At 30.9% G+C, this 24701-nt stretch overlaps 1 protein-coding gene across 2 annotated transcripts in view; it reads left to right on the forward strand.

Annotated features, from left to right (window-relative positions):
* LOC129223884 (uncharacterized) overlaps positions 1 to 24701 on the forward strand; it is a 61208-nt gene that overhangs the window by 25478 nt on the left and 11029 nt on the right. For both annotated transcript variants that reach the window (XM_054858255.1, XM_054858254.1), the window contains one exon: positions 18718 to 19308. In XM_054858255.1, coding sequence (XP_054714230.1) covers positions 18876 to 19308 — 433 coding nt within the window. In that variant the 5' untranslated portion in view covers positions 18718 to 18875. The remainder of the gene's footprint in view (positions 1 to 18717; positions 19309 to 24701) is intronic.

A 24701-nucleotide genomic window follows, 5' to 3' on the forward strand; every position in this document is an offset into this window, starting at 1 on the left:
CAGAAAAGTATTTTAGTTGAATATAATTTTTTGAAATAAATACCCGTGTAAATACTGATTTTGGGAAATAAAGTATCCTTGACTCAAAAAAAAAACTTAAAGTGTTCCCCAGATTCAAACTGTGATTCAAAATGATGGCGTTTCACATTCTGAGGCGCCCTGTTGAAGTGATTACAGTGATCCACTACAAAAAATTTTATTCGGCAAATTTTGCTGACGATTCGGCAAATACCATGATTGGAAAACGTTTGACTTTCATAAGATGTGGGAAAGTAATCATTATTAAATTACAAGAAAATTGTCTCTGTGGAAAATGAAAGAATGCTAATATTTTACTTTCGAGAATAATGATTTAATTCAAAAAATGTGTATTATAATAGCAAATTTGCCGCCCTAGGCAACCGCCTACTCTGCCTATTGGGAAATTGGGCCCTGATAACTCCCCAGAAATTTTATTAAAATGAAGTCTTAAAAACTCAATTTTCTGGCTATCGAGACATTAGGTGAGAGGGTGGATTTAGGAATCTCGCTCGAAAATGTTTCAAAATTTAAAAATCCGAGTAGTTTTTGAAATTTAGGAATCTAAAAACGCATTTTGTCTATTTTTGATGATGTACGGAGAAAGGTCAGGTTTCGGACGCTGGCCACAAAATTCTTTTTGAAAGGAAAGCTTAGAAACCAAAATATTCTGTCATTATACATTGAGAAGTTAGAAGGGGAGGGGTGCTCTTCTAGCTCTTCAGCTGTCCAGCCTAAAAGTGCACCTTTAGGTAATGTTTGCTTGCATTAAAGAAAGTGTGAAGGTGCTTAGAATACTTCCTTCCTGGAAATATTTTGCCTTTGAGGCTCTAAAAATTCGATTTTTAACTATATTCATACATATTTTAGAAAGGGATGGAAGATTCGTGAGCTCCTCCAAAAAACCTCCTTTTAAAGTTATCATCACGATTTAAACTAGGGGGGGAGGGGGTCCTATCAAAACTCGTTTGTAATTGAAGTTCCAAAAAAATTCATTTAAGTTGCTTTTAAGCAAGTTAAGTGATAAGGGCTGGAAAAGCTAGTTGCCGTTGACATTTTTTCCAAATAAAAGACTTAAAATGCAAGTTTTTGCTACATATCAAGGTATTTGTGAAAGGGTATGGGAAAAGCGAGTTCTCCTCCTAGTTTCGAAATTAAAGCCATAAAAACGAAAATTTAGGCTCTCTTCGGTCTTGTGAACAATAGGTATACTCTGAGAACCGCAGCATTTAGAGATTGTCCAAGTGTCTGTAGTTGGAATCAAGAAATAACATAAAAGATGGAGAAAAATTTTGGAAAAAAAAAGTTTTGTTTTGAGGATAGGGATATAATTTATCTCCCAATTAAGGCCTATACTTTTTTTTCAGTAAAATACATGTGTTAAATTTTGTTATATTCTCATGTTTTTTTCTTTTTGCTTAAAAAAATTCCTGCAATTACAAGGCTTTGGGAGGGGCCATGGCCCCCCTCTAGATCCGCCCCTGCATCAATTATTTTAATCTTTCCATTAGTTGGTTTTCTTTGGTCTGTAGAGGACTTGTAAACTCAGTTTCTCAAGTTAGTTAAAAAATGTCAATCCTGTTGCACTTGAATCGATTCAAACCATCAACATGCTTAAATGTTAGCAATATAAAGATGTTGAAAAGTTAAATTGATCTAAAACGTCCATTAGGGTGGTTGCGATAGTGTAAGAATACAGAAATCAGGGAATTCAGCAGGTCTAGTAAGCTTAGGCAAATGTCATAAAACACAAGTCAAGGATTTCTTTTCTTTATTTTCGTTACCCATTCAAAATTTTGTTTGCAATGCAGGGTTGGCAGGTTTCTGCCAAGGCGGTAAAAACCACTGGTAGAAACCGGTTAAAACCGGCATGGCAAAAACCCCTTTCTGCCACATTTATGGCAGAAACTGGCAGAAACTCAAAAAATGACATAAATGCAATTCCTGACATACAATAGAAAATGTATAAGAGAAATAGTTAAATATTAACCCAAATACAATTTATTTACAACACTATCACCATTCAAAATCAAATTTTACATTGTTTTCACACTGCAGCAGCCTGTAACAAAATACAAGTTTTGACGCTGTTTCTAAACCTAAACAATTTCTTAATTTGTTGTGCACAAAGGAGAAATTTGAGAAGATTCTTTCAATCCCATCGAAACATCGATGTTAGAAATTAAAACATTGATCTTTTTATCAATGTATAACATACATTTTTGAATATACTACACTAATTTAAGCAATACAAAAGAATACGTATCCGACGAATACATTGAAAATACTGAACCTCAAATCATGAATATAATTTAATAAGAATAATTTCGCAACATCTTGGTATTATAGTAGGACAAAAATTTATAATAAGACAAGCACCGATTAATACAAACTAGTTATCGTAATAAGGAAATATTTTCTAACTGAATGAAACTAAAAGTAAATTTACATCATAAAAGAATCTAAGAAAAAATGTGTCTTAGCACTTACCGTCAGTTGAATGATGGGAAAAAGTTGTGCTAAGTATTTTAATGGAACAAAATGCAAAATTAATTCTAAATATTATTTTTAAGAGCAAGAAATATGTGTTGTACTCTTAGTTAATAATTATACACAAATTTAAGGTAATAGACGGACGACTTGTTGGAGGAAATTGATAAGTAAGCCCGAATATTGGTGTTGACAGTTTGGAGAAAAAGAAGTTTTCTTACTTTGTCCCCCCAGAAGGGCATTTCTCTTTTCGCAGACTATCCCACCAGTCTGAGAAACATCTCTTTCGATGGAACAGAAGTTTCCATCACTATCAAATGCGTATAGGATTTTCCTTTAGTTTAAGAACTGGAGCGTTGAAATAGACTGCAAGTTCTGGCACCAGACTACCAGTGTCAGGTTCTTCCAATAGCTTTGATCTCTTTTTTACTCTCTAGTTAATCTTTTACTATCTTGTAGTGATCTTCCCAAAAATCATCCTCTACGCAGAAAAATTGTTCTTATAAAACGGGTGCAAAAAATGATTTTTTTTTTTTGGCAACTCTATAAGTAAACTTAATTACCTAGCGAGAAGATTGGAGCAATATTTTATGATAATTTTCAATTAAAATGCAAAAACATCAGCATCGAAAAAACATTGAAACCAAAACATCGATAGTCCAAAAACATTGAAAGTAAAACATTGATGTTAAAAACATCGATGTTTTAACAAAAAAAATCGATGTTTCCAAAACATCGACATCCATGTTGCACCCCTAGTTTCAACCAATGAAACTCTTTACATTTATGAGTCAGTGAATCTAACCAATTATATTGTTTCTTACATACAGCAAAGTTGAAGACTGTGTTAGTACTTATATAATTGGATTATTAGCTTTCCATAGAAATCAAAATGGGGGGGAGGAGCTCTTTGTTCGTTGAGAATAGCTTTATTCAGTTATATTAAGTGTAAAATGACAAGTTTCTGAATTTTAGAATTTAATGATATAAAAAAATATGTATTTATTTAAATATTTGATATATCACACTTTATATTAAATGCAAACAAAATAATTATAAACAAACTGAAAAATTTGTTACTTACAACATTACAAGGCTAAAATTTCTAACACATAGCAATTTCAACTACGATAAATTTTACTTTGCTTTAGAAGTGTCAGTCTTGTTATTTAACATATTTTTACACTAATTATTAAATAACTATTATATTAAGTTTTTGCAATGACGAAATGAGTTATATATTTTATTTTACTTAATTGCCTGTCATTAAGTAATTACTAGAGCTATTAAAAAACGTTTTCTAGTTTTTGCCAGTTTCTACCAGTTTCTGCCGGTTTTTACCGGTTATAACCAGTTTCTGCCACCGGCAGGGCAAAAACCAGTTTCTGCCGGCAAAAAGCCAACCCTGTTGCAATGTCAACTATGATATTAATTGTTCCAACAGTTCTTTAAAATTTCTGCTCAACAATTTTTTCATTGCCATTTGCATACTTTTTCTGCTTTAAAAAATGCATTAACTTTAACTTATTACATCTTATTTCTTGATATTTTTCAACTGGCATGTATGGAATTGAAGCTTCCTCTTTTATTTAATGCTCAAATTTATTTATACTACTTGAAAAAACACAATATTCCTGAGGGTGGGTGGCAGAGTTGAAAAGCAAGTATATGGGCTTTGATAATAAATAATAGATATTTTTAGTACAATATTCGTTTCGAATCAAATAATTGTTGTATGTCTAAAGAACTTCATGCATATGAAATTTTTTTGGGAATTGAAGAAGTAAAAAACAAGTATTAACAAATAATGTTTTTTTTTACAGAAAAATTAAGAGTAAGTCTACATTATGAGCAGTTTGTAGAATTTTTAAAGATGTGACATTACTGAATAAAATATGAAAATCATTTTACAATTAAAATTTTTACAAGCTTACTGGCATTGAGAAATCAAAGTTTTATTTGTATCATAGCTTTCTCATGGTATTGTTGATAGTAAAAGCAGCGAAGGATTATCATAAAGACCACAAAAAGTACATTAGTTCAATAGGTCCAAATTTTTCTATTAACCTTAAGCCTTGTTATAAAGATGAATCTCACTGGCTAGAGCGTATTTGTAATCTATTTATTTCTAATTTTCTAAATAACATTTGAAACTATGGAAGAGAAGAAAAATACAAACTAAAAATTGTTGTTGCTTCAAAGAGAGTCGTAACATTGAACATAACAGGCCGCACAGGTTAACTTCGCAATTCGTAGGTTCAGCACCACTGAATTAATAGTTGAAATGAAAAATGAGAAAGAATGAACTTGAAAGAAATCAACTAGGACAAAAAAAAAAAAAAAAAAAAAAAAATTGCAGATTTGTTGAAATAACAAAAATATTAATGAGTCTAAAAAAAATGAAAGTTTAGCTCTATTTTAATTAAAAGAGGTTACAAAAAAACTAGAAAGCCTCTGTCGGCAAAACCCCCAAAGCAAAATACTGCTAAATTTGCGATGTACATTGCAGAACAGATGACTGAGTTGCAGAACAATTCTGTTCAAATGTGAGAGGAAAATTGACAAATTTCCTGCAAATTTCAGTGAAATTTCTGCGGAAACCACCTTGCAGAAACCGCAGTGCAGAAGATCTACAGAAACTTCGGTGCAAAAAATCTGCAGAAACCGCAGTGCAAAAGATCTGCAGAAACCGCAGTGCAGAAAATCTGCAGAAACCATGGTGCAGATCTGCAGAAAACGCGGAGCAGACAATCTGCGGAAAATGCGGTGCAGAAAATCTCAAACTGCTGTGCCGAAAATTTGTAGAAATTGCACATTTTCTACAAATATCTTCCAACTCAAGATAGACATTTGCGAAAAATCTGCAGATTTCTTAAAATTAGAAGAAAATCTAAAATTCTCGCAACTTACAATAATTTGGCGGAAAGCTCGCAAAATTGAATTCGATAGTCCTTTGTGGGACTCTCCCAATCTATCTTCATCCTCTGCCATTTCCGCCATACACGTATGTTTTGGAAACATGCGAACATTGAAACATGTCCATCGCCGGAAATTGCGTGTCTTGTTTGAGATATCAATCCCTTTGCATCCAGAAAATATTTCAATTATTTAGAAAATCTTGAAGCGTTTTATTATATGCAACCCAAACTTGACTCATTTTATTTATTATTTCAGTAATTTCTTTAGTAACATTATTTTAATTGCTACTTCATGCCATGTAAAACCAACCAAAAAAAATGGTTTGACACCTAAATTCGTATTTTTATAAAATTTTGTATCTTTGCTCTTTCTGTGCATTTTAGAAAGCATATAAACAATTTTTGGAGAATCTCCATCGGTTTAGTTTTGACACCTTGTTAAAAGTTTTTTTGAATTTCTAGTTTTCATGATCGACTAATTTTTCAAATTCTGTGCTTTTTAATTAGTCATTTGGTTGAAAGATGTGATGTTTCCAGAAATATCTCATTTCCACCAGGGCCGTATCCAGAGGGGGGGCCTGACGGGCCCGGGCCCCCCGCGAAACCCGAAATGTTTTGTACTGTAAAACAGAACAAGGTTTTTTTTTTATTCTTAATTTTTCTACCATTTAAAATTTATAATATTTTGAAGAAATACAGAAAAAGCAGTTCTAGTTCTCATTAGCTGCAAGGCACACTTGAAATTTAGACCTTTAATTAGGACTTCCTGCTCTCTTTCCCAATTCATTTCAGGGCAGTCCAGGGTTAAGGCAGGCCCTTTGTCAGTTCAGTAGACTTTTCAAGTCTACCAAACTGACTTCTGTGCACTTCCTCCTCCAGGGGTGTGCACAGAAATTTTGGGGCTGTCACAAATGCTTTTTTTGGGCCCCCTCCATATTGTTTACCCATATTTTCAACCCTAGGTTTTAAAATGTTGGGCCCCATTTAAGCTCGGGCCCGGGCCAACAGGTGTCCCTTCTACCCTCTATGCACGACCCTGCCCTCCTCCCCCTAAAACTGTTCTAAAACTTCCACTGTACTGATTTCGAGCCGGGGACTCCCCAAAGGCTGGGCCCCTAGTTTACGATTAGGCGAGTATTTTGTTACAAGATGTGCCAAATTCAGCTCCTTGATACATCCTGAGTAAAAAATGCAAAAATCACGATTCTCGCGTTTTTGTAGCATAATTTTCAAGATCATTTTTGTGACTGACATGTTTCTTGTCTTGCATTTATTTAATGCCAAATTCAGTATCATGGAAGTTCTTTTGTTATTGCTTGTTTTTTTTCTTACTTCTACTGCATACTGTTAATACCTTTAGTATGAGAAAAAAAATAACACTTACTCTACTCTCTTTCATTTTCTGCACTACTTGTGATTGAAAAAAAAAGTTTGTTTCGAGAAATATTTCGTTGCATTTATTTTTAACTTAAAACGGGTGTGTGTTACAAAGTTATAATCATTTTGTAAGATTGTGCAATCAACTTCTGAAAAGTGTAAGTAAAGAGCTTCAAATAATTTAAACTGTTCGAGAGTCTTTGAAAATTATTTAAGTTTTTGAAATTTCTTGAAAAGTTCTTCAATTTTGTATCTTATCAAGAAAATAAAGTATGAATTGTACAAATGGCTAGAATATTACTCTTCCGTTCTTATTTTCTGAATGTCTACACCATTTCTTTCAAACTATTTTGTACAATTTTCATACTGTAGGGCATTTAATGAAAAAAAAGGGGGGGTAGGGGGAGTGATCAAAAACAAACTTCACTAAAAGTCGATATGAGCAGATGACGAAGTGCTTCTCTTTTCTCCTCTCTCGTTTTTTCTCTCTGTCCATTAAGTTTCATGATTTGTCAAGCAAGCAATTTTTATTTTGTTTGATCTTGATTTGCAAAAGAATGTATAACTTTTAAAAGACTTTGTTTTCCTTTTTTTTTCTTCATTTTTTTGTTGTCTCAATTACCTAATATAAGGCCTCAAAATACAGATTTTTTTTTCGAAAATTTCTCGGGGGGAAAACCCTCCTGAAATTATGGATGTTCTACATCCGATTTAAAGGGACACTCTCTTGTTATCCTTACCACTACAAGGTGAATAAGAAAAATAATAAGAATTAAAATAACAACAGTCCAAACAGTAGAATAATTAAAAATCGAGACAAAAAGGCTTCTATGTTAACATTTTTATGCGATTGGTGTGTCTATATGTACTATATGTGTGTGTGTGTGTGTGTTAGGGCAATGTGCTAATCCGGGCCCCTCCCGAAAAAAATTTCTGGATACGGCCTTGATTTCCACAGAAATAAATAGCAATAATCTAGTAAAAAAAAAAAACACCTATATGAAACAATTTTGATTTTTAGCACTCAATTTGTGGAAAATGTCACATTTTTTCACACTTTTTAAAGTGCTTGAAGAACAATTTTGGTCAAATGATTTTACTTTGTAGAACATCGTAAAGTATTCTGCTTTGTGGGACAAGACATTATGGAAATGACCTTTGAACAGAATTTAATATCTGTATCAGCTGGTCAATTGCAAAAACTTGGAATTGCATATCTTTGAAAGTGAAAACAGCAAATTTTAAAAGATAACTACAGATTCAAGTGCTTTCTGGCTACTTAATATAAATTAGTTTAAAAAATTTTTATTTCTCCTTTGTTTAGACTCTTTCCTTGTGAAAGTACAAATACAAAAATACAAATACAAATGTGACAACCAGCAACAGGCTCTGGGCCCCGCTAGGCTGGTCCTAGTCAATTAATTAGTCCCTAATAACAGGGGTAGAAGTAGTCCTATATATCCTATATTTCCTATATTTTCAAAAAAAAAACATCAAAAGTGTCCTATATTTCCTTTATTTTTGAAATTGTCCTATATTTCCTATATTCTTTCTAGTTTGTTATAAAAAATTGTAGAAAATTACAAATTGAAAAGCCTTTTGGTCACTTGATTCGCACTTTCTTTCACGACTTGACAATTCAAGACTGCTTAAAAACAAGATGCTTGTTTATAATTTTTTTTTTTTTTTTTTTGGAATTTTCTGCCAGCTCCTGTCTTTTTAAATTTTGTAGAGTATTTTTGACAAAATTTTCAATTTGTATTAAGAGAAAGCTTCAATGGTCTATATTTTATGACAAGTTCTCCAAACTATTGATGAAGCACATTGCCAATGAATTTTCACTAACAAACAAAAGGTGGGAAGATTCAGCCGCTATTTATGTTAAAAAAAAGGTCTATTTAAAATATTTAACTGTAGGTAATTATGCAAAAAAAAAAAAAAAAAAAAAAAAAATTATAATAATAAATAAATAAATAAAAAAGATAAATTAACCCTGCCTGGATTCAAAATTTGAACTTCTTACTAAAACCAGAATTTTACATTATTTGAACACTATATTTTTAGCAAAATCAGTTATTGAAAAAAAACCTTTTCAGAAATTTAAAAAAGAAATAAATTTATACAGGATCCTTTGCATTGATACGACACCATCTTGTTAAAAATTTTGAGGAATGGGGATTGGATGTCAGTTGGATGTAAATCAATTCATTTTGAAAAAATACTTCGTAATGATAAAAATTGATCAGCTTTCTAGATGCAAATACTTAGGTTTTTTAGTAGTGAAAGTCTTTAGCACCTTTCATAAGATGTAGCATCAGTTGAAAGAGGTTTTTCTCGCAAACAAAAAGATACTGACATAAGAAAGATCATCTTAAAGCATTGACTCTATAATAAGAGTTTTAAGGTTAATTAAGGTACTGCAATTGGGAAAGCAATAAATTATGCATTACCAAGGAATGAGTTCTGTTTTATCATGATTTATTATAGTACTAAATACAAAATTCATAAAGAAATGGGAAATTCTTGTAGAGATGCATAACAATCAGAGGCAAAAGAAAAGGTTCATGTACCTTCCAAAAAAAAACCTAGGTATGTTGTGGCCATCACGAAACTTTCTTCTATATTTTTCTTTTTTTTTCTGATCCCTCCCCATGCTTGACGAGGAAGCAATATTCCCAATGAAAACAAAATTACAGATGCAAAAAACTTGGACGGACCATCCCAATGTCTGAATTATTGCAAAAGCAAAGCAAAGAGCGAAAATTGAAAGTTTTTTTAAAAGCCTTGCTTGAATTAATTACAAATATTTTATTTGTTGACAAACATAAGATGGCAACAGTTAAAAATTTTAAATCATTGAGATAATATTTCCGATCATTTCCATGCAATTAAAATCACGGGAAATACGCAGACGACAATCTATTACGATTTATCTTTCTTATTGTTGCATTAATAAAACTATTTTTATTCAAAAAAAAAAAAAATCAACACCTCTTGGAGCGAGTGGCGTCAAAATTGAACCAAAGCTTGTTTACATATGGATTCACATATATTCCAAATTTCAACCAGAACGTAGCATTACTTCTTGAGATAGGGCACTCACAATGGAAAAAAAGAACGGGCGATTGCGCTACCCCCTTTTTAGATGTTGACACCAAAATAAAATCAGCTCTTATACCCACTAAGGACTACTTGCCAATAAATTTTTCTTTCATTCCGTTCATTATTTCTTGAGATACAGCAGTCACAATTGACGACGAAAAACGTTCCATAGCTCAACCCCCGTTTGAGTTATTGACACCAAAACTGAATCAGCACCTGTTCCTGTTACTGGCAACATATGGACCAAATTTTGTTTGATTCCGCCAGTTACTTCCTGAGGAATAGCAATCACGCGTAACTCAAAAAACGTCCCATTGCTCCACCCCCCCTTGGAGGAATTCGCGCCAAAAACCAATGGGCACAAGTTCACATAGGGGCACATATGTGTACCAAATTTCGTTCGATTTCATGCGGTAGTTTTTGCTGTAGAGCGGCCACAAAAAAACTGGTCACACACAGACGTGACACACACACAGACAGACAGACATTTTCCAAAAATAGTCGAAATGGACTCAGCACACCTCAAAACGTTCGAATCCGTCAAAATTCGAAATTCGAAAATTTGCACGAATCCAATACTTTCTTCTTATATATTAGATATAGAAGAAAGTAAAAATAGTGAAACATAGAGAAAAAATTGATTTTGCACAGTCTGATTAATGTAGGCAGTTAAGGCATAGAAAATGGCCTTAAACGCGCGTAAATACATATATAAATGTATAAACTTATTTTTTTTTCTGAAGCTATTCATTCAAGAACTGCAGACTCATTTTAAGTAAAAGTTTACTTTTGTTTGGGTTTTTTTAACTATATGCAGTATGATTAATTGAAATCATTGATAATAATTTATGCAAGAAAATCTAGAATATATATACTATGTATTGTTTATTTTTTCTTATCAGTATTATTCATAAAACATGTCCTATATTTGTCTTATATTTTTGGTGGAAAATGTCCTATGTATTAAAAGTTGAACACTTCTACCCCTGTTATTTCTTAATCAATAATTTATTTTCAAATTTAAAAATATTGCCTAATTTTTAAAAAATGAAAAAAATTAAAGAAAATTTCAATTTTTTGAAATCCCTAAGACTTTTTTATTTTTGCACTAATTAAAATTTTTTTTTGCTAAACGATCACTATAATCATCTCTAAAAATCTGTGCATTCATTTGCTTATGAGTTTGTTAGGAAATTTTCTTTGATTAATTAGGTAAAAAATCAAAGTTTTTTTTTTTTTTTTAATTGGTTTTTAAAGGTTTAACACGCTCTAAGCATTTGAGTAATTTATAAAATTCTTATCCAATGCACAGTTTTGTCGAATATGTTATCCCAATTGCAAGAAGTATTACTTTAAAGCTGTATCTTTAAATAGAAGAAAATCCTTAGGGATTCTAATGACATGAAAACACAAAAATACCATCATCGAGAAAAAGCAGTTTAAAGTTTTTCTTTTGCATAAGAACACATAGCGAGCATGGCCTAAAACCACTCATAACTTTTTAAATATTTGAACTAAAGCAATGAAACGTTTTCTGTGTTCAGAATAGTTTTTAGTTTTGAAATAAGCAATAAAATTTTTTCATCATTTTTGAGGTACTGTAACCTCTTAAAAAAGAAAAAAATAATATATTCTTTGTTTTAAAATTTTTGAAGGTGTGTTGTTACTATTTTAAGTCCTCCCAAAACTGGGGGGCATTGCCCCCCCCTTTCCTATAAATCCACCCATGCCCTTCTGAACTAGTCAAAAAAGAAAAAAGAAAAAAATGATTTTTTAAAAAATTTTTGGAGGATGTGTTGTTACTACATAAAGTCCTCCCAAAACTGGTCGGCATTGCCCCCCTTTGCCCCCCATAAATCCGCCCATGAAGATTAGATTGTTTGCTCCTTTCTTTACTCTTTGTCTTCAAGTAATTAGCGTATTATAATGACAATTTAGAGAATAAATCAATATTTTTCAGATTATTTTTTATTTGAACGTACCTTAAAAGTTATTACTTTTTTCACATTTTTGATTTAGTTGCTAAAATTGTATGTTAAATCAAAACTTTTTTTTTGCATTGTATTATCCGTGGATTATACGAAGATTTTTTTTTCTTCGGGCAGATTTTAGGACTTCAGTTTTGAAAATAATTCCAGGGGAGAGTTCCAGAACCATTTCTCATAAAAATCTTCAAAGTTTGTCTACAACTGCGTTTTTGGAATTTTAATTTCAAAAAATTGGAGGGGGGGGGGGGGTAAGGCATTGACTTCTATTAATTTTTCAGAAAAAGAAAGAAAAAAAGATCGGGGATACTTCCGGAACTTCATCCCTTATCCTAACATCAACAAATATGGCCTATAACAGCGTTTTAAGACTTCAATTTCAACAAATTTCCGCGGAGTCCCCTGTACTGTTCTTTCCCCTAACATCACCAAAGATCGTCTAAAATTGCGTTTTTAAAACTTCAAGTTTCAAAATTGAGAGATTTGATGAGTAAATCAAATCAATCAAATTGAGATTTTTTCCTACTGTGCCACCCCATCCCTTCCCCTCAAAAATTATTTTCTAGTTGCTTCACTATTGTGTGTTGTATGTACGTGAGTGCCTATTGTTACAAGATTATTTTTTTATTCTAAAAATGTCTTCCCATTTTTACAAAGAAGTTATTACGTGTTTTAAATTACTGCTCATGTATGATTAAGGTGAAAAAACAACGTAATTAAAGCACAAATATTCGAGAAAATACAGCATATAGCTATTTCAAGGCTACAATGGAGCCTCTTCATCAGTGCAAAAAGCTCACCAACACAACCAGAAGTTGCGAGAGAACTCAGTTCTCTCGCAACTCAGTTCTCTCTAAAAAAAATCTTTTTTTAAGCGAATACTGAGACATATTTTCATCTTTGTAAAAGTTAATTAATTTATAATTTTTACGTATTTCTCTGATCACAATATTTGTGCACTTTTGCAATTTGCCCTTGCTTAAAATAAAATTAATTTTACTCATTCAAAATAATTAGTTATTAAAAGATTAAGAATAATATTACTATCAAAAATATTAAATTAATATTGCTTTTTAAAATTTATTTATTTATTTTGAAAAACCAGGGTGTGAAAGTGCCTCCCTTGCAGCCCCTTACCGGTGCTGCAAGGGAGGTATCATACTGCAGCACTGATAAGCATGCTGGACATAAATGTGAGATAAATAATTTTCGTGATGCATTTTGTAGCTTTTTCCTATCTGATTAATTAAATTTTATTTTTGAAAGTCGGGTTGAAAGTGCACCACGCCGGCAATGACGGACATAAACATGATATTAATATCTTTCATTATTTAATTAGAAGTTTAAGTATTTTGTAGCTTGTCCTGTGTTTAAAATGAATTTAGTTTTATTTATTTAACACAAATAATTGTTTCAATATAGTTTAAATATATTAAAACATTTTTTTTAAATGTCTTTATTTTTTTTTTAACCGGGGGGGGGGGGGTGCGAGTGTACCCATGATCTGGCCCCCTCACTTTTTCAAGGCACGAGCCGCCACTGCCCATGCATGTCAAGAAATGAAGGGGTGTTGCCATGACAACACAGTGACACCGTCGCTTCTATGCAATGATAAGAAATCACTGTTGACGCTTCTTCAGATTCGAAACCAAGCAAGCAGTTCCTCGCATGGAAAACCAGGGTTGCAGTACTGGCTTTTTAAAAATTGTCTGTCTTCTTGACTTTTTTTTTTCTTCTTCTTTTGGATTTCGAAAAGTTTTAAACAACCTTTTGATAAAAGATGAAGTTTTTTGGACTAAGATTTGTTTTGAGTTCTTCATACCTTTTTTAAAAAAAATATTTGGTCTTTCTTAATTGTGCTTCAGCTTGCTGCTGTCATTTTGATGACATATGATTTTGTCTTTACAATGGTAATAGGCAATGGCTCTTGGTCGCTGGAGTATTTATTATTTCAAGACGGTCGATAGCTGTTTTCAATCGCAGATTGCTGATCTTTGATCTCAATATACGAATACTTTAGAAGGATTTCCCACTCCCATAAGCGGTGGCGCAGGTGCAGCTTCCCAATAGGAATAATGGCCTTTAAAGCACTGCACTGCTAAAAATTTCAATGTCAGGGTCAGCGCCACGTAGGCTCCCCCCCCCCCTCTTCTGTTGTTACTCATGCTTTAGCTATAATTATTTGAAATGCATCCTTACAATATACTCTTTTAAAAACAACTCACCCTACACGTTTTTTTGAGTCTGTAATTTGCTGCTAATGAACAAAGAATGAAATTCATTTTTAAATGAGCTGTTAAATTAAATGCAGTATTTGCTTCTAAAAACTCGAAACTTGGTAATATTGCAGTAGTATTTCATAACGCTCCATATATTTGACCTCAGTTTCAGTCATTATTTGTTTTCTTAACGTGTTGCTAATATGCAATTCTAATGTATTTTTGTAATTTTTACATGATATAGAATCCATTATTAAAAGCTAACTTTGCTGTAAAGTTCATGTAAGTATGTTTGCTGTAAAGTTGATGTAAAGTGATAGATTTCCATTGCACTGTCATTTTTACATGATATAGAATCCATTATTAACAGTAAACTTGCTGTAAAGTCGGTGGATTTCCATGTAAAGCAGGGTTTGTGATTTTTTTGATTTTTTTTAAATATTCAAAAATTTGTAGATACATAATTACTTTTACATTTATCAACATAATATATTTCATACAATAGATGAAAAAGCAACTTTTTAGTTATTTTCATTTCATGGTAGTAGCTATTTTTTCATAATAGGTATAAGTATAGCAGCTTTAATGCAAATGCATGATTCAAATTAAGTTTACCCCCCCCCCCCAGCTGCAATCACAAATCTTTCAATTATAATTACAGTGGTACTACTATTTCCTAAAATTATAACTTTCATGCTTTTTAGAAAAAAAAATTCTTAAAATTTGGCGGTTTTACTTCCTTTTACAAAAATGGAAGTATTGTATTTGCAAAAATATTTTCACTCAAAATTCGGCCTTAATTTCCTTTTTTCTCACCTCCGAATGAATGTTGAGTTTTTTTTCGACTCGACCACATGTGGATAAGTGCCTAAGAACGTATAGACACGCGAAATCTCCATTTTGACTATCCCCGAGTTAATTACAACGAATTTTCTTGTGACGTATGTATGTGCGTATGTATCTCACATTACTCAAAAACGATACGTCCTAGAAAATTGAAATTTGGTACGTAGACTCCTAGTGGGGTTTAGTTGTGCACCTTCTCTTTTGGTTGCATTCGGATGTTCCTAAAGGGGTCTTTTGCCCCTTTTTGGAGGGAAATCATTGTTAATTTCGATGTAAACTCAAGTTGTGATATAATTTGTTGGACACTTGGCGATATATCGCCAGTCTTTTGGTCACCAAGTTTTATCTCCAACTTGGTGGTAAATTTGGCGATTTTTTTTAATTTAAAAATCTGGTTTCAATTTGGACACTGGAGGTGATATTTAGAGAGTAAACTATTAAATCACATTAAAATTGCCAATAGTGGGAAAATGATATTAAAATTGGAGTAAAAGGAAGTCATGTGATGCACACATCAGCTCGTTTATGTTTATCAGCGTAGTCAACAAAAATTTTAAAACGGATACAAGTGCTCAATTGGGATGAAGAAGGCAAAAAACCTTGAAAATGAAGCAGTCTAAAATAATGAGTCCATTCAGTTTACTCTTAAAATTAGGATGAGTTATTTTATAAATATTTAAGATTTATATATATAAATATGTTAGAATGTTTACGTAAGATGTGATTTTGTTTTATGCTTTGCATAAATATAAGGTTTCCATCATCACATATGTTTTTAGTGATAATATACTATGTCGAACATTTACTTTTCCTAATTTTATTAGTCATGGTTTATAAGAAAAATTGCAATTTTTTACTTGTTCTGAACGTATTTTGAAATAAAAGCAATATTGCAGGAATCTGAAAACCTGATACGCACAAAATTCATTAATAAAATTAAATCAAAGGATTTTAATCAATAATTTTGTTAAAAAATCACTCGATATAAATCATGATTTAAATCAACAAACCCTGATGTAAAGTGATGGATTTCCATTGCAATGTCATTTTTACATGATATAGAACCCATTATTAAAAGCAAACTCTGCTGAAAAGTTAACTAAATGGGTTTGGTTTTGAAAATTTACAGTAAGTAGTAACTGTTATTTATTTATTTTTATTTTATGTTAATTAGTTTATTGTACTTTTTGATTTTAAATTTTACTGTCCCTTAAACTTTAAAAATAACGTTCTTTAATGTCATTTGTATATTAAATATGTATTTTCATTGAAATGTCTTATAATTTTAAATAGGGTTGGTTGAGGTAAGTGGTACCCCTTTTGAGAACAATTTGTTTTTGAAACCTTATACAAAAGTTTTGAAACAAAAAATTTTAAACTCATTGTCTTGTTTTATCTTGGACATTATTAATAAACAAAAGTTCATTGTTATTTTCTAAAATAATGCCTTAAATATCCTTAATGATTATGTTTTTTAAAATATCAAATGGGTGTCCCACTTACCCTATAGTTAGGGTAAGTGGGTCCACCCCCTCTTTTATTTAATTTTAAATCAAGCATCTCTAAAAACGAGGCAAGGAGGTTTTCTTGATAAAGTGTGTAAATTTTTGTATGATTTTTTTTTTTTTTTTGTAAATGCATTCATTTATGAGATTTTTACTTCCTTTTAAATCTGTGTGACAAAAAAAATTTAAAACAAAAAGCAAAACGAATACATCTGTGACATTTAATGAAAGCCTATAAGTACATATTTTACTTTCACATACAAAGATGTGTTGAATAAACATAATACAGTTGAGTAAGATCAATTTTGGTAAATTACCAAAACTTATAAGTTGAAAAGAAATTGGAAACACTAAATGGCTCTGCCAATTTACAGTTGGCCAAGAGGAAGAACTATTATCACTTCATCCTCAGTAATAATTCCAAAATCATCTCCAACAGGCTAATAAAAAGTGACAATATTTTTATTCGTTCTTGCAAATTCAGCAGTATATTTTTTTAATTAGTATCATCCACTTCCAACATTAGCAGGGTTGGCCGGATTGAACCCAATTGGGTTGGACCTAATGGGTTTTTTTTTGAAAAAACCCATTTAAAAAATCCCATTATTTAGCCCACTTTTTTTTTTTTTTAAATTTTCTGAGTAGTTTTTTAAAAAATTAATTAATTTAAATACTTTCACAATAGTATTTCTTAACTCTTAACAGCATTAAAAAAATACTTCAAAGATTTTAAATAAATATATTTAACGTTTTTCTTTAACTGCTCAATAAATAACTCAAATCATCTTGACTAAGTCCTGTCACATTGATTTTCTCAATATTTGTAGATTGTACAGTACAGAGGAAACTACTCTAGCTAAAAGGCTTTCATGTGAATTATTTTCTGCAAACCAACACGTCACAAATCTCAAATAAACAAGGCATATTTTTTTAGAAATTAACAGGTTTTACAAACAGTTGGACAGAAAACAGATTTAGGATATACAGTATTTTCATCATCTTACAAAAACGTTTAATATTTCTTACTCTGTACACAGAAATAGAAAAACAGGCAACATAAAATTCAAAGAAATGACTTGATTAAGCTGGAATTCAGTAAAAAGGGATTTAAACTACTTGAGGTTCTACAGTATTGCATAACAAAATGAAATACAATAAAGTAAAATGCAAAAAAAGAAAAGAAAAATGTAGTAATTAAAAAGGAACAAAAGATTTTATCACTTGAGAAGTAACTTTGCCTTAACTGTTGGTTATCATGGAAACTAAAAAATCTGAAACTTCACCATTCTTGGGTTTCAATGTCTTTTATACTTTTCTTCAGAAAACGCTGAATTTTCCTGCCTTTTTCCCCCCAAGACAATTTTTGTGCTTTGTACATATACTTATGCTACAATATGCTACAAGTACCCCCCCCCCACATTTTCCCTAAAAAAAGACAAAAAAAAAAAATGCATTTCTTTTTTAAAAAACCCAGCTTCAGTTGGGGGGTTTTTTTTTGGGGGGGGGGGAGGGATATTTTAAAAACCCTGGGTCCATTGGCTTTTTTAAAAAAACCCTGGTTTTTGCCAACCCTGAACATTAGACCTACATACCTTAGTACTTTATAGTTACCATTGATGTAAGTTTTACAAATACATAGCCACAAGCTTTAGTAGTTATATAACCGAACTATCAATTCTTACTAGGTCATCATAATTGTTTTGCATTTCACAAATACAAATATTTCTCAGAGTTGCTTTTGATATTAAAATCCTCACTTTATGGGGGGGGCGCTTACCCCCAAAAAATTTACGGCATAATTTAGGCATAGCAAAAATTTAGGTGGTAAGTGGGACCCCTCATTTTAAACACTTATTAATAATATTTATACAACAATTCTTGTTGCAATATGCACTTTAGGTTAAACTGTACACAAAAGTTTAATGATCTTTAAAAAAATAATAAAAAACAACCTGGAAATACTTCTTTGAAAAATATTGTTTGAACTTGCAAAAAAAATTTTTTTTTTCAGAATTTTTTGTTTTGTCTCTGTTCTATGACCTATAGAAAATAATTCAAAGAAATCCAAATATATGCAAAAACAATCACTGTGGGGAAATATGACACAATCAGTGTAAAAAAGTATAAAAACCAAATCCATTTTTCAGTTTTAGTAAGGTAACTCACTTACCCCAGTGACCCAGTTCCCCAACCAACCCCAGCTTCTGAAAATGCTTTTGTTGATAACAATTTTAATTTTTTTCTTTCATCTTTTCAGGTTTTGCTTCTATTCTGCTCATGGGAAACAAAGTTAAAAACGCTTTCATTCTAATGACTGTAAACCAAACAAGAAAATATAGTTTAATTACAGACGGTGTGATATGATAGTGACACTTTAGGATTCCACTATATTATCATTGTGTTCTAAGCAATAAAATGTCATGTTTTAGTATGAAATACAACAATACTTCAGAGCAACATCTTGAAGCAGGGCCATCAGTTTTGAGGAATAACTTTCACAATTGTGAAAAATCAACTCACAATTGTAAAAGATGTGTAGAGTTTACAAATAATTTGACTAAACATGCGATAATAAAACGGGATTTGAATAATAATTTGAAAGACAAGGAGGAGTTAAAGAGTGTTGCCATGAAGAAACCTGAGGAAATTGTATCCAATATAATTGAATTTTTTACAAAATTGCAAAAAACATCTCAAACTGCTCACAAACATTTCAAGCTCACTCAAGCCAACACCGAGTATACTCTGGGAGAAAATTTTATAAAAATTCTACAAAGCTTTCTTTTTGGCGAAACTTCCAAGTTTGATTTTGGAATTTATACAGATGCTTACAAGCTCTACAAAAAAGGTATGGATTTTATTTTGTTATTGTCCTAATATTTCATATTTATGGTTATTATTAATGAAAAAGAGAGCTTACTTCGTATTTGTTATGAAACCATGCCAAGTTTAATTTGTTAACCTTCAGGGAAATTGTTGTAAACTTGGTCAATTTCTTTGGTATATGTTTCTATACTTTCATATTGGAAATAAATGTGCTTGAATTTAAAATATTTTCATAAAAAGCATTTAATAGCTGGAATGTAATGAAACATAATGCCTAATACTCTGAGAGAACTACTTTGATTGATATTGTTTTTTTGCATTGGCTAATAGTTTTTATTATTATTATTATTTTTTTTATTTTTAACTATAACAAAATGTATTACAGTCAAACCTGTTCATCTTGAACCTGTCTAGCTAAAAAACCTTCCCGTTCAAAATTTTAAAATTTTTCTGCATTTGCACTCAAACCTGCTTTTATGCGGTGGATAGGGACCGCATACAAAAATCCCATTAAAAAATTTTTCGAAACTTTACAAGTAGTTTTAAAAAGTTGTTTTTGCAATACAGTTTAAAAATATTTCTTTTTGTGCTGTGAAGAGGGACCACATAAAAAAAGTCTTGCATATAAAATAACCCAGAGTTCGTACGTTTCTTCAAAACACCTCCAATACTCCTTCATTTAGGACAATTTTTTGAAGGGCCCATCAAAGTCCTTCATTTTGATTTGAACTCCTTCAAAACAACTTCTTTTTTAGTTCAAGACTGCATAATCTTAGTCTTCCTTAATTACAGTAACTTAAAATACTTCAATCAACAACTTTACATTGTCACAAGGACCAAGATTCCAAAGCATATGGGCAATTTTTATGTAGTAATTTTGTATATTTATTTTTTCATAAGATGTGGTTTACAAATTGATCATAAAAATTTAAAAAGTTGAAGGTGAAAATATTATTAGATAACTAAGACATTTCAAAAATGAAGTAAACGATGCTTAAATGGTTCTTGGCTATTTTTTCAAGTTTTATGAATCATGCTTTTCCCTCCACCACACTCTCAGCTGCAAAAGTCAGTTTGTCCGATTATTTTTTAAATATTTAAAAATACATAAGCAGATGTACCATATTAAGTTAAAAAAACAATTGTTTAGCAAATCACAGTTATGATATTGTAAAATGGGTCATCCACAATTGATATCATGCCTTCAGAGGGAGATGGGTTCATGAAATTGTGACAAAGGGAAGAGAGAGGGTGACAAAAAGTAACATAACGCAGTTATAACAATACGTTTATAAAAAATATGACGTGACGAGAGGAGGAGTAAGATGAAGTGTGACACTTTGTGACAGAGGGGGAAGGTTGTCAGAAATCTTGAAAATAAAGTGCGACATCATTGAAGGACAGCCGGATAGTACTCCTTCAAAATCTCATTTTACTCCTTCAAAACTCCTTCATTTTATTTCTGAAATTGAGTACAAACCCTCTAACCCAAAAACTTACAAAATTGATATTTAAACAAAATCAAAATAAACCAAGTGAATAATTTTTGCCAAGGCCAGTACTCGGATAAAATATCGCAAATGAGGAAATTTTTGGACACAGTGACTTTCCATCGGGGTGCCTATGTCGTTACTTGAAGATGCTACCTCGCACTTGTTTTGAAAATAATTTTGTCAATTGAATCTCAATCTGATTGAAATTTTAATATACCGCGCAGAAAAAATTCACAAAATAAATAAATAAATAAATAGCTTAAAAAAAGAATGCATAAAAACAGTTTTGGGTGTATTGCATTAATTTAATATTTTCCCCCATGTCTATTTGGATTGAAATTTTCCGAAACTCGAATTCCGACTGCACTGTATTTTTTTGAGTTTGTTTTCCAGCGATCTTTAATCAACAGTAGAACTGGGAGACAGAAAACATTTTTCCTCATATTACTAGTGAAAAACCATTCAAGTCTTGTGAGTTGTGTAGCTCAAGAAAAACTTTATGTACAAGGATTACATTTTATAGCAATTTCATCCATTAAAAAACTGACTGGAAGAGGGGCTTTGATGAAAAGTGAAAATGCTTCCTGAGTTTTTCTTTCCAGTCAATCGGTAGCAGTTTTTTTTTTTTTTGTGTGTGTTCTACAAGTTTGTTTTTTAGCCTACTTTCCCAGTAAAAATCAGAAAAAGAAGAAAAAAGCATGAAAGAAGGCTTAATGCATCTTAAAAATATCCCGAAAAACAAAAAAAACTCAAAAATAAATAAATAAATATCGAAAAATTAAAAATTGGAAAGTAGGGTATTGAGATGGGGAAAAATGTCTGTCGGTCTGTCTGTCTGTCCCCCCCTAATAACTTTTGAATGAATAGTCCGATTCGAACAAACTTTTTTTTGTTCGAAAGATCTCGGCGAGGACACCTCATTCCCATATTTCACTTTTTGATTTGAACTATTTTTTGTTCAATTTTGAACAGTTCAAAAAAACTTAACATTAGCGCCTACGGGGAAATTCAAGGCAATTCCGAACTGTGAGGCGAATTTGCTTCAAACAAACTTTGTAGGAAAAAGCTTTTGATGAAAATCTTGTATATAAAATATCTTTTTGATTTGAACAATTTTCCGTTCAATTTTGAACTGTTCAAATCCCTTAACATTAGCGCCTACGGGGAAACTGAAAGTCAATGTAGATTCCGTACTTGAAGGCGGATTTACTACTTCAAACAAATTTTGTTAGAAATAGCTCTTGACGCCAAATTCCAGACTCCGACTCCGAGAATTTAGAGGCACCTGACTCCGACTCCGATTCCTGTGCCCGACAATTAATTGGACTCCGACTCCCCGACTTCAACTCTGACTTCGTAGCTTTGACAAAAATTTATGGACAAATGACTAACTCCGATTCTTGGATATTCGACTCCGACTCCTTTATCTCAAAATGAAATTGACTCCGACTCCGCAGCTATGGTTTTAACTGTGAAATACTTATTGTTGATATGACTTGTTTTTATTTTCACGCTAAAGTTTAAACTTAGGTATTCAGTTACCGGCGAATAAACTCAAAGTCATTTACGTTTCTACATAAGATATGCGCAGACGATTTTTTTTTTGACAAAGAAAATTATTTCTTTAAGTTGACATTTTATTGTTTTTTTTTGTTTTTTTTTTTGTTTTGTTTTAGTAATTGCATTAATTCATTTTAAAAAATGTTTTTGGCAACAGGGCAAAAAGAAACGATTTTTTTTTTTGATATGATGTATTTATTTTAATGAGCTTATTAATTTTACTTATTAGTTTTTCATTTTGAAAGCTATTAAAGATTTTTTTTAATCTAAAAAAGTGTATTAGCTGCTTTGTTTAAAAGTTGCTGCTATTTTATTTGCTCGTTTTTTTTTTTTTTTTTTTTGATGAGTGAGGAATATTTTATTCCTAGAAATCAGCTTAAAGTATTTTTAAAGTATGTTTGAAAAAATTTGCAATTTTAGCTATTTTTGAGAATATTGATCAGGTACTAGAAAGTAGTATGGGTATACGGGAAAGTAGGCTCGTCTAGTTCTAGACAGAACTTCTTGTTAAATATTTAAATTGTTTCGATTAAAGAAAAAGTAAATCACAATGTTTTGGATTAAAATATTTAGAAGATAATTTTTATCCTTTATGTATTAACTTGCTAATCAATACAATCATTAAAATTCGTAAAACGAGTCATTAAAACGTATCATATTGTAAAATGTTGAACAATATCATTGCAAAAGAATATATTAACTCTTCGACTTTTTTCCAATTGCTTATTTTATAACTTTTATCAATACCTCTGCATCTTGAATTTTTCTTCTGTCTCATGAAGTTTGAGCCAGACAGGTTTGACTGTACTTTGTTTTTAATAAATTGTTTTTCACTGTTAATCAAGTAGTTAAAAAAATATTAAAAAAACATTCTTTTTTAGAAAACTTAATCGTTTACCTCCCGATGTGTCCGTAAATTTCACATATGATTGGAAGATGTAAAATCCAATTAATGCAAGCTAACCAGCAAAGCTTTAAAGATAAATTACTGTGTAATAAATTTGCAAACTTTTTTTAAAAAATGTTACGCAAATTTTCTAGATGTTTTTTCTTTTTTTCTTAAATCAATGCAACTTTTCTTATTAGGTACATAAATATAAGGCAGACCAACTATGTTTTTCTAAAATTAGAAAGAGAAAAATCCCAGTAGTTTGTCGTCTTAATCTATTTATTTTTCTTTCTCTGTTTTATATTTCGCTTATTTACTCTCACTCTTTTACATTTCAAAATAGCTATAAAAGCATATTTCAGCCAAAACATCATTTTACTACTTAATTTGCTTAATTACTTAAGATTTATACAGATAAATCAAATATCATTGAAGCAATCTCTCTGTAGAATATTTAAATATTAAGGGGGGGGGGGTGGACTGCACACACTTTTTGGCATCTACAATAGACGATGCAGTCAGAGCAAGAAAAAAAAAAGATGTTAAAAAAAAAAAAAAAACAGAAAATTTCCATGTAACTCTGTGCTTTTATAACAAAATTAATATCAAATTTTCACCATTTTAAAGAACTATTTTAATCCCAATATGATAAAAAAGAAATATGTAGGAATGGTAGATAAATGAATGAACATTAATTTTTAACAGTACAATATCTTTATTATTGAGATGTGTTAAAAGAATAGTTTTATTATTTGGATTTGTGTTGTAAAAAATAAGGAATACACTAGGATTGGAAGAAAAAAAACCCCTTCAGAACTTGTCTTTTTATTTGTGGCTTTTAATTAAAATGGTGTTTTTAAAAAGAAATTGTGCTCCTTAAATGCATTAAACCAGGAGAAATAATGTCTACAATGAAGAACAAAATGATTTTCTTAAAGCCTATTTGTCCTATTTGTATAAGTCTTCTCGATGGTACATAACATAAATTATTACATGATCTGTAACTTTTTTTTATTTTTAAATGAAACATATGTTGCTCTTTTGATTTTTAAAATTGTGTAATGTAGATCAGACTTATGATTCATTTGTAGGTACTGCAAAATACTTTCCATGCTTAGATTTTAATTTCATTTTTATGTATATTTTTAAAAGTAGAAAGCTCTGTAATTATTAGGAAATTGACTTATAAGATTTTATTCTTGGTTACTTATAATTATGTCTTAGCTCTCACAGTAAATTATTTCTTTGATTATTCATTTCTGCTAAAATCTATTTATAAAATTTATAATACGTTTTTAGTAGTTAAGGATTTTCAAACAATATTTCCCCTCTACTAGGAAATGAAATTACGAGATTTTACTTTTAATTATTTAATTAATCATCAAGTAATTACGTAAAAATGTGAACATCAAACATTTAATAACAATTAATTCATTAAATATTCATGGCTTTCCAAAAATAAAACGGTTCTTC

Source organism: Uloborus diversus, chromosome 6 (genome assembly GCF_026930045.1).
Source record: "Uloborus diversus isolate 005 chromosome 6, Udiv.v.3.1, whole genome shotgun sequence".
NCBI classification, from domain to species: domain Eukaryota; kingdom Metazoa; phylum Arthropoda; class Arachnida; order Araneae; family Uloboridae; genus Uloborus; species Uloborus diversus.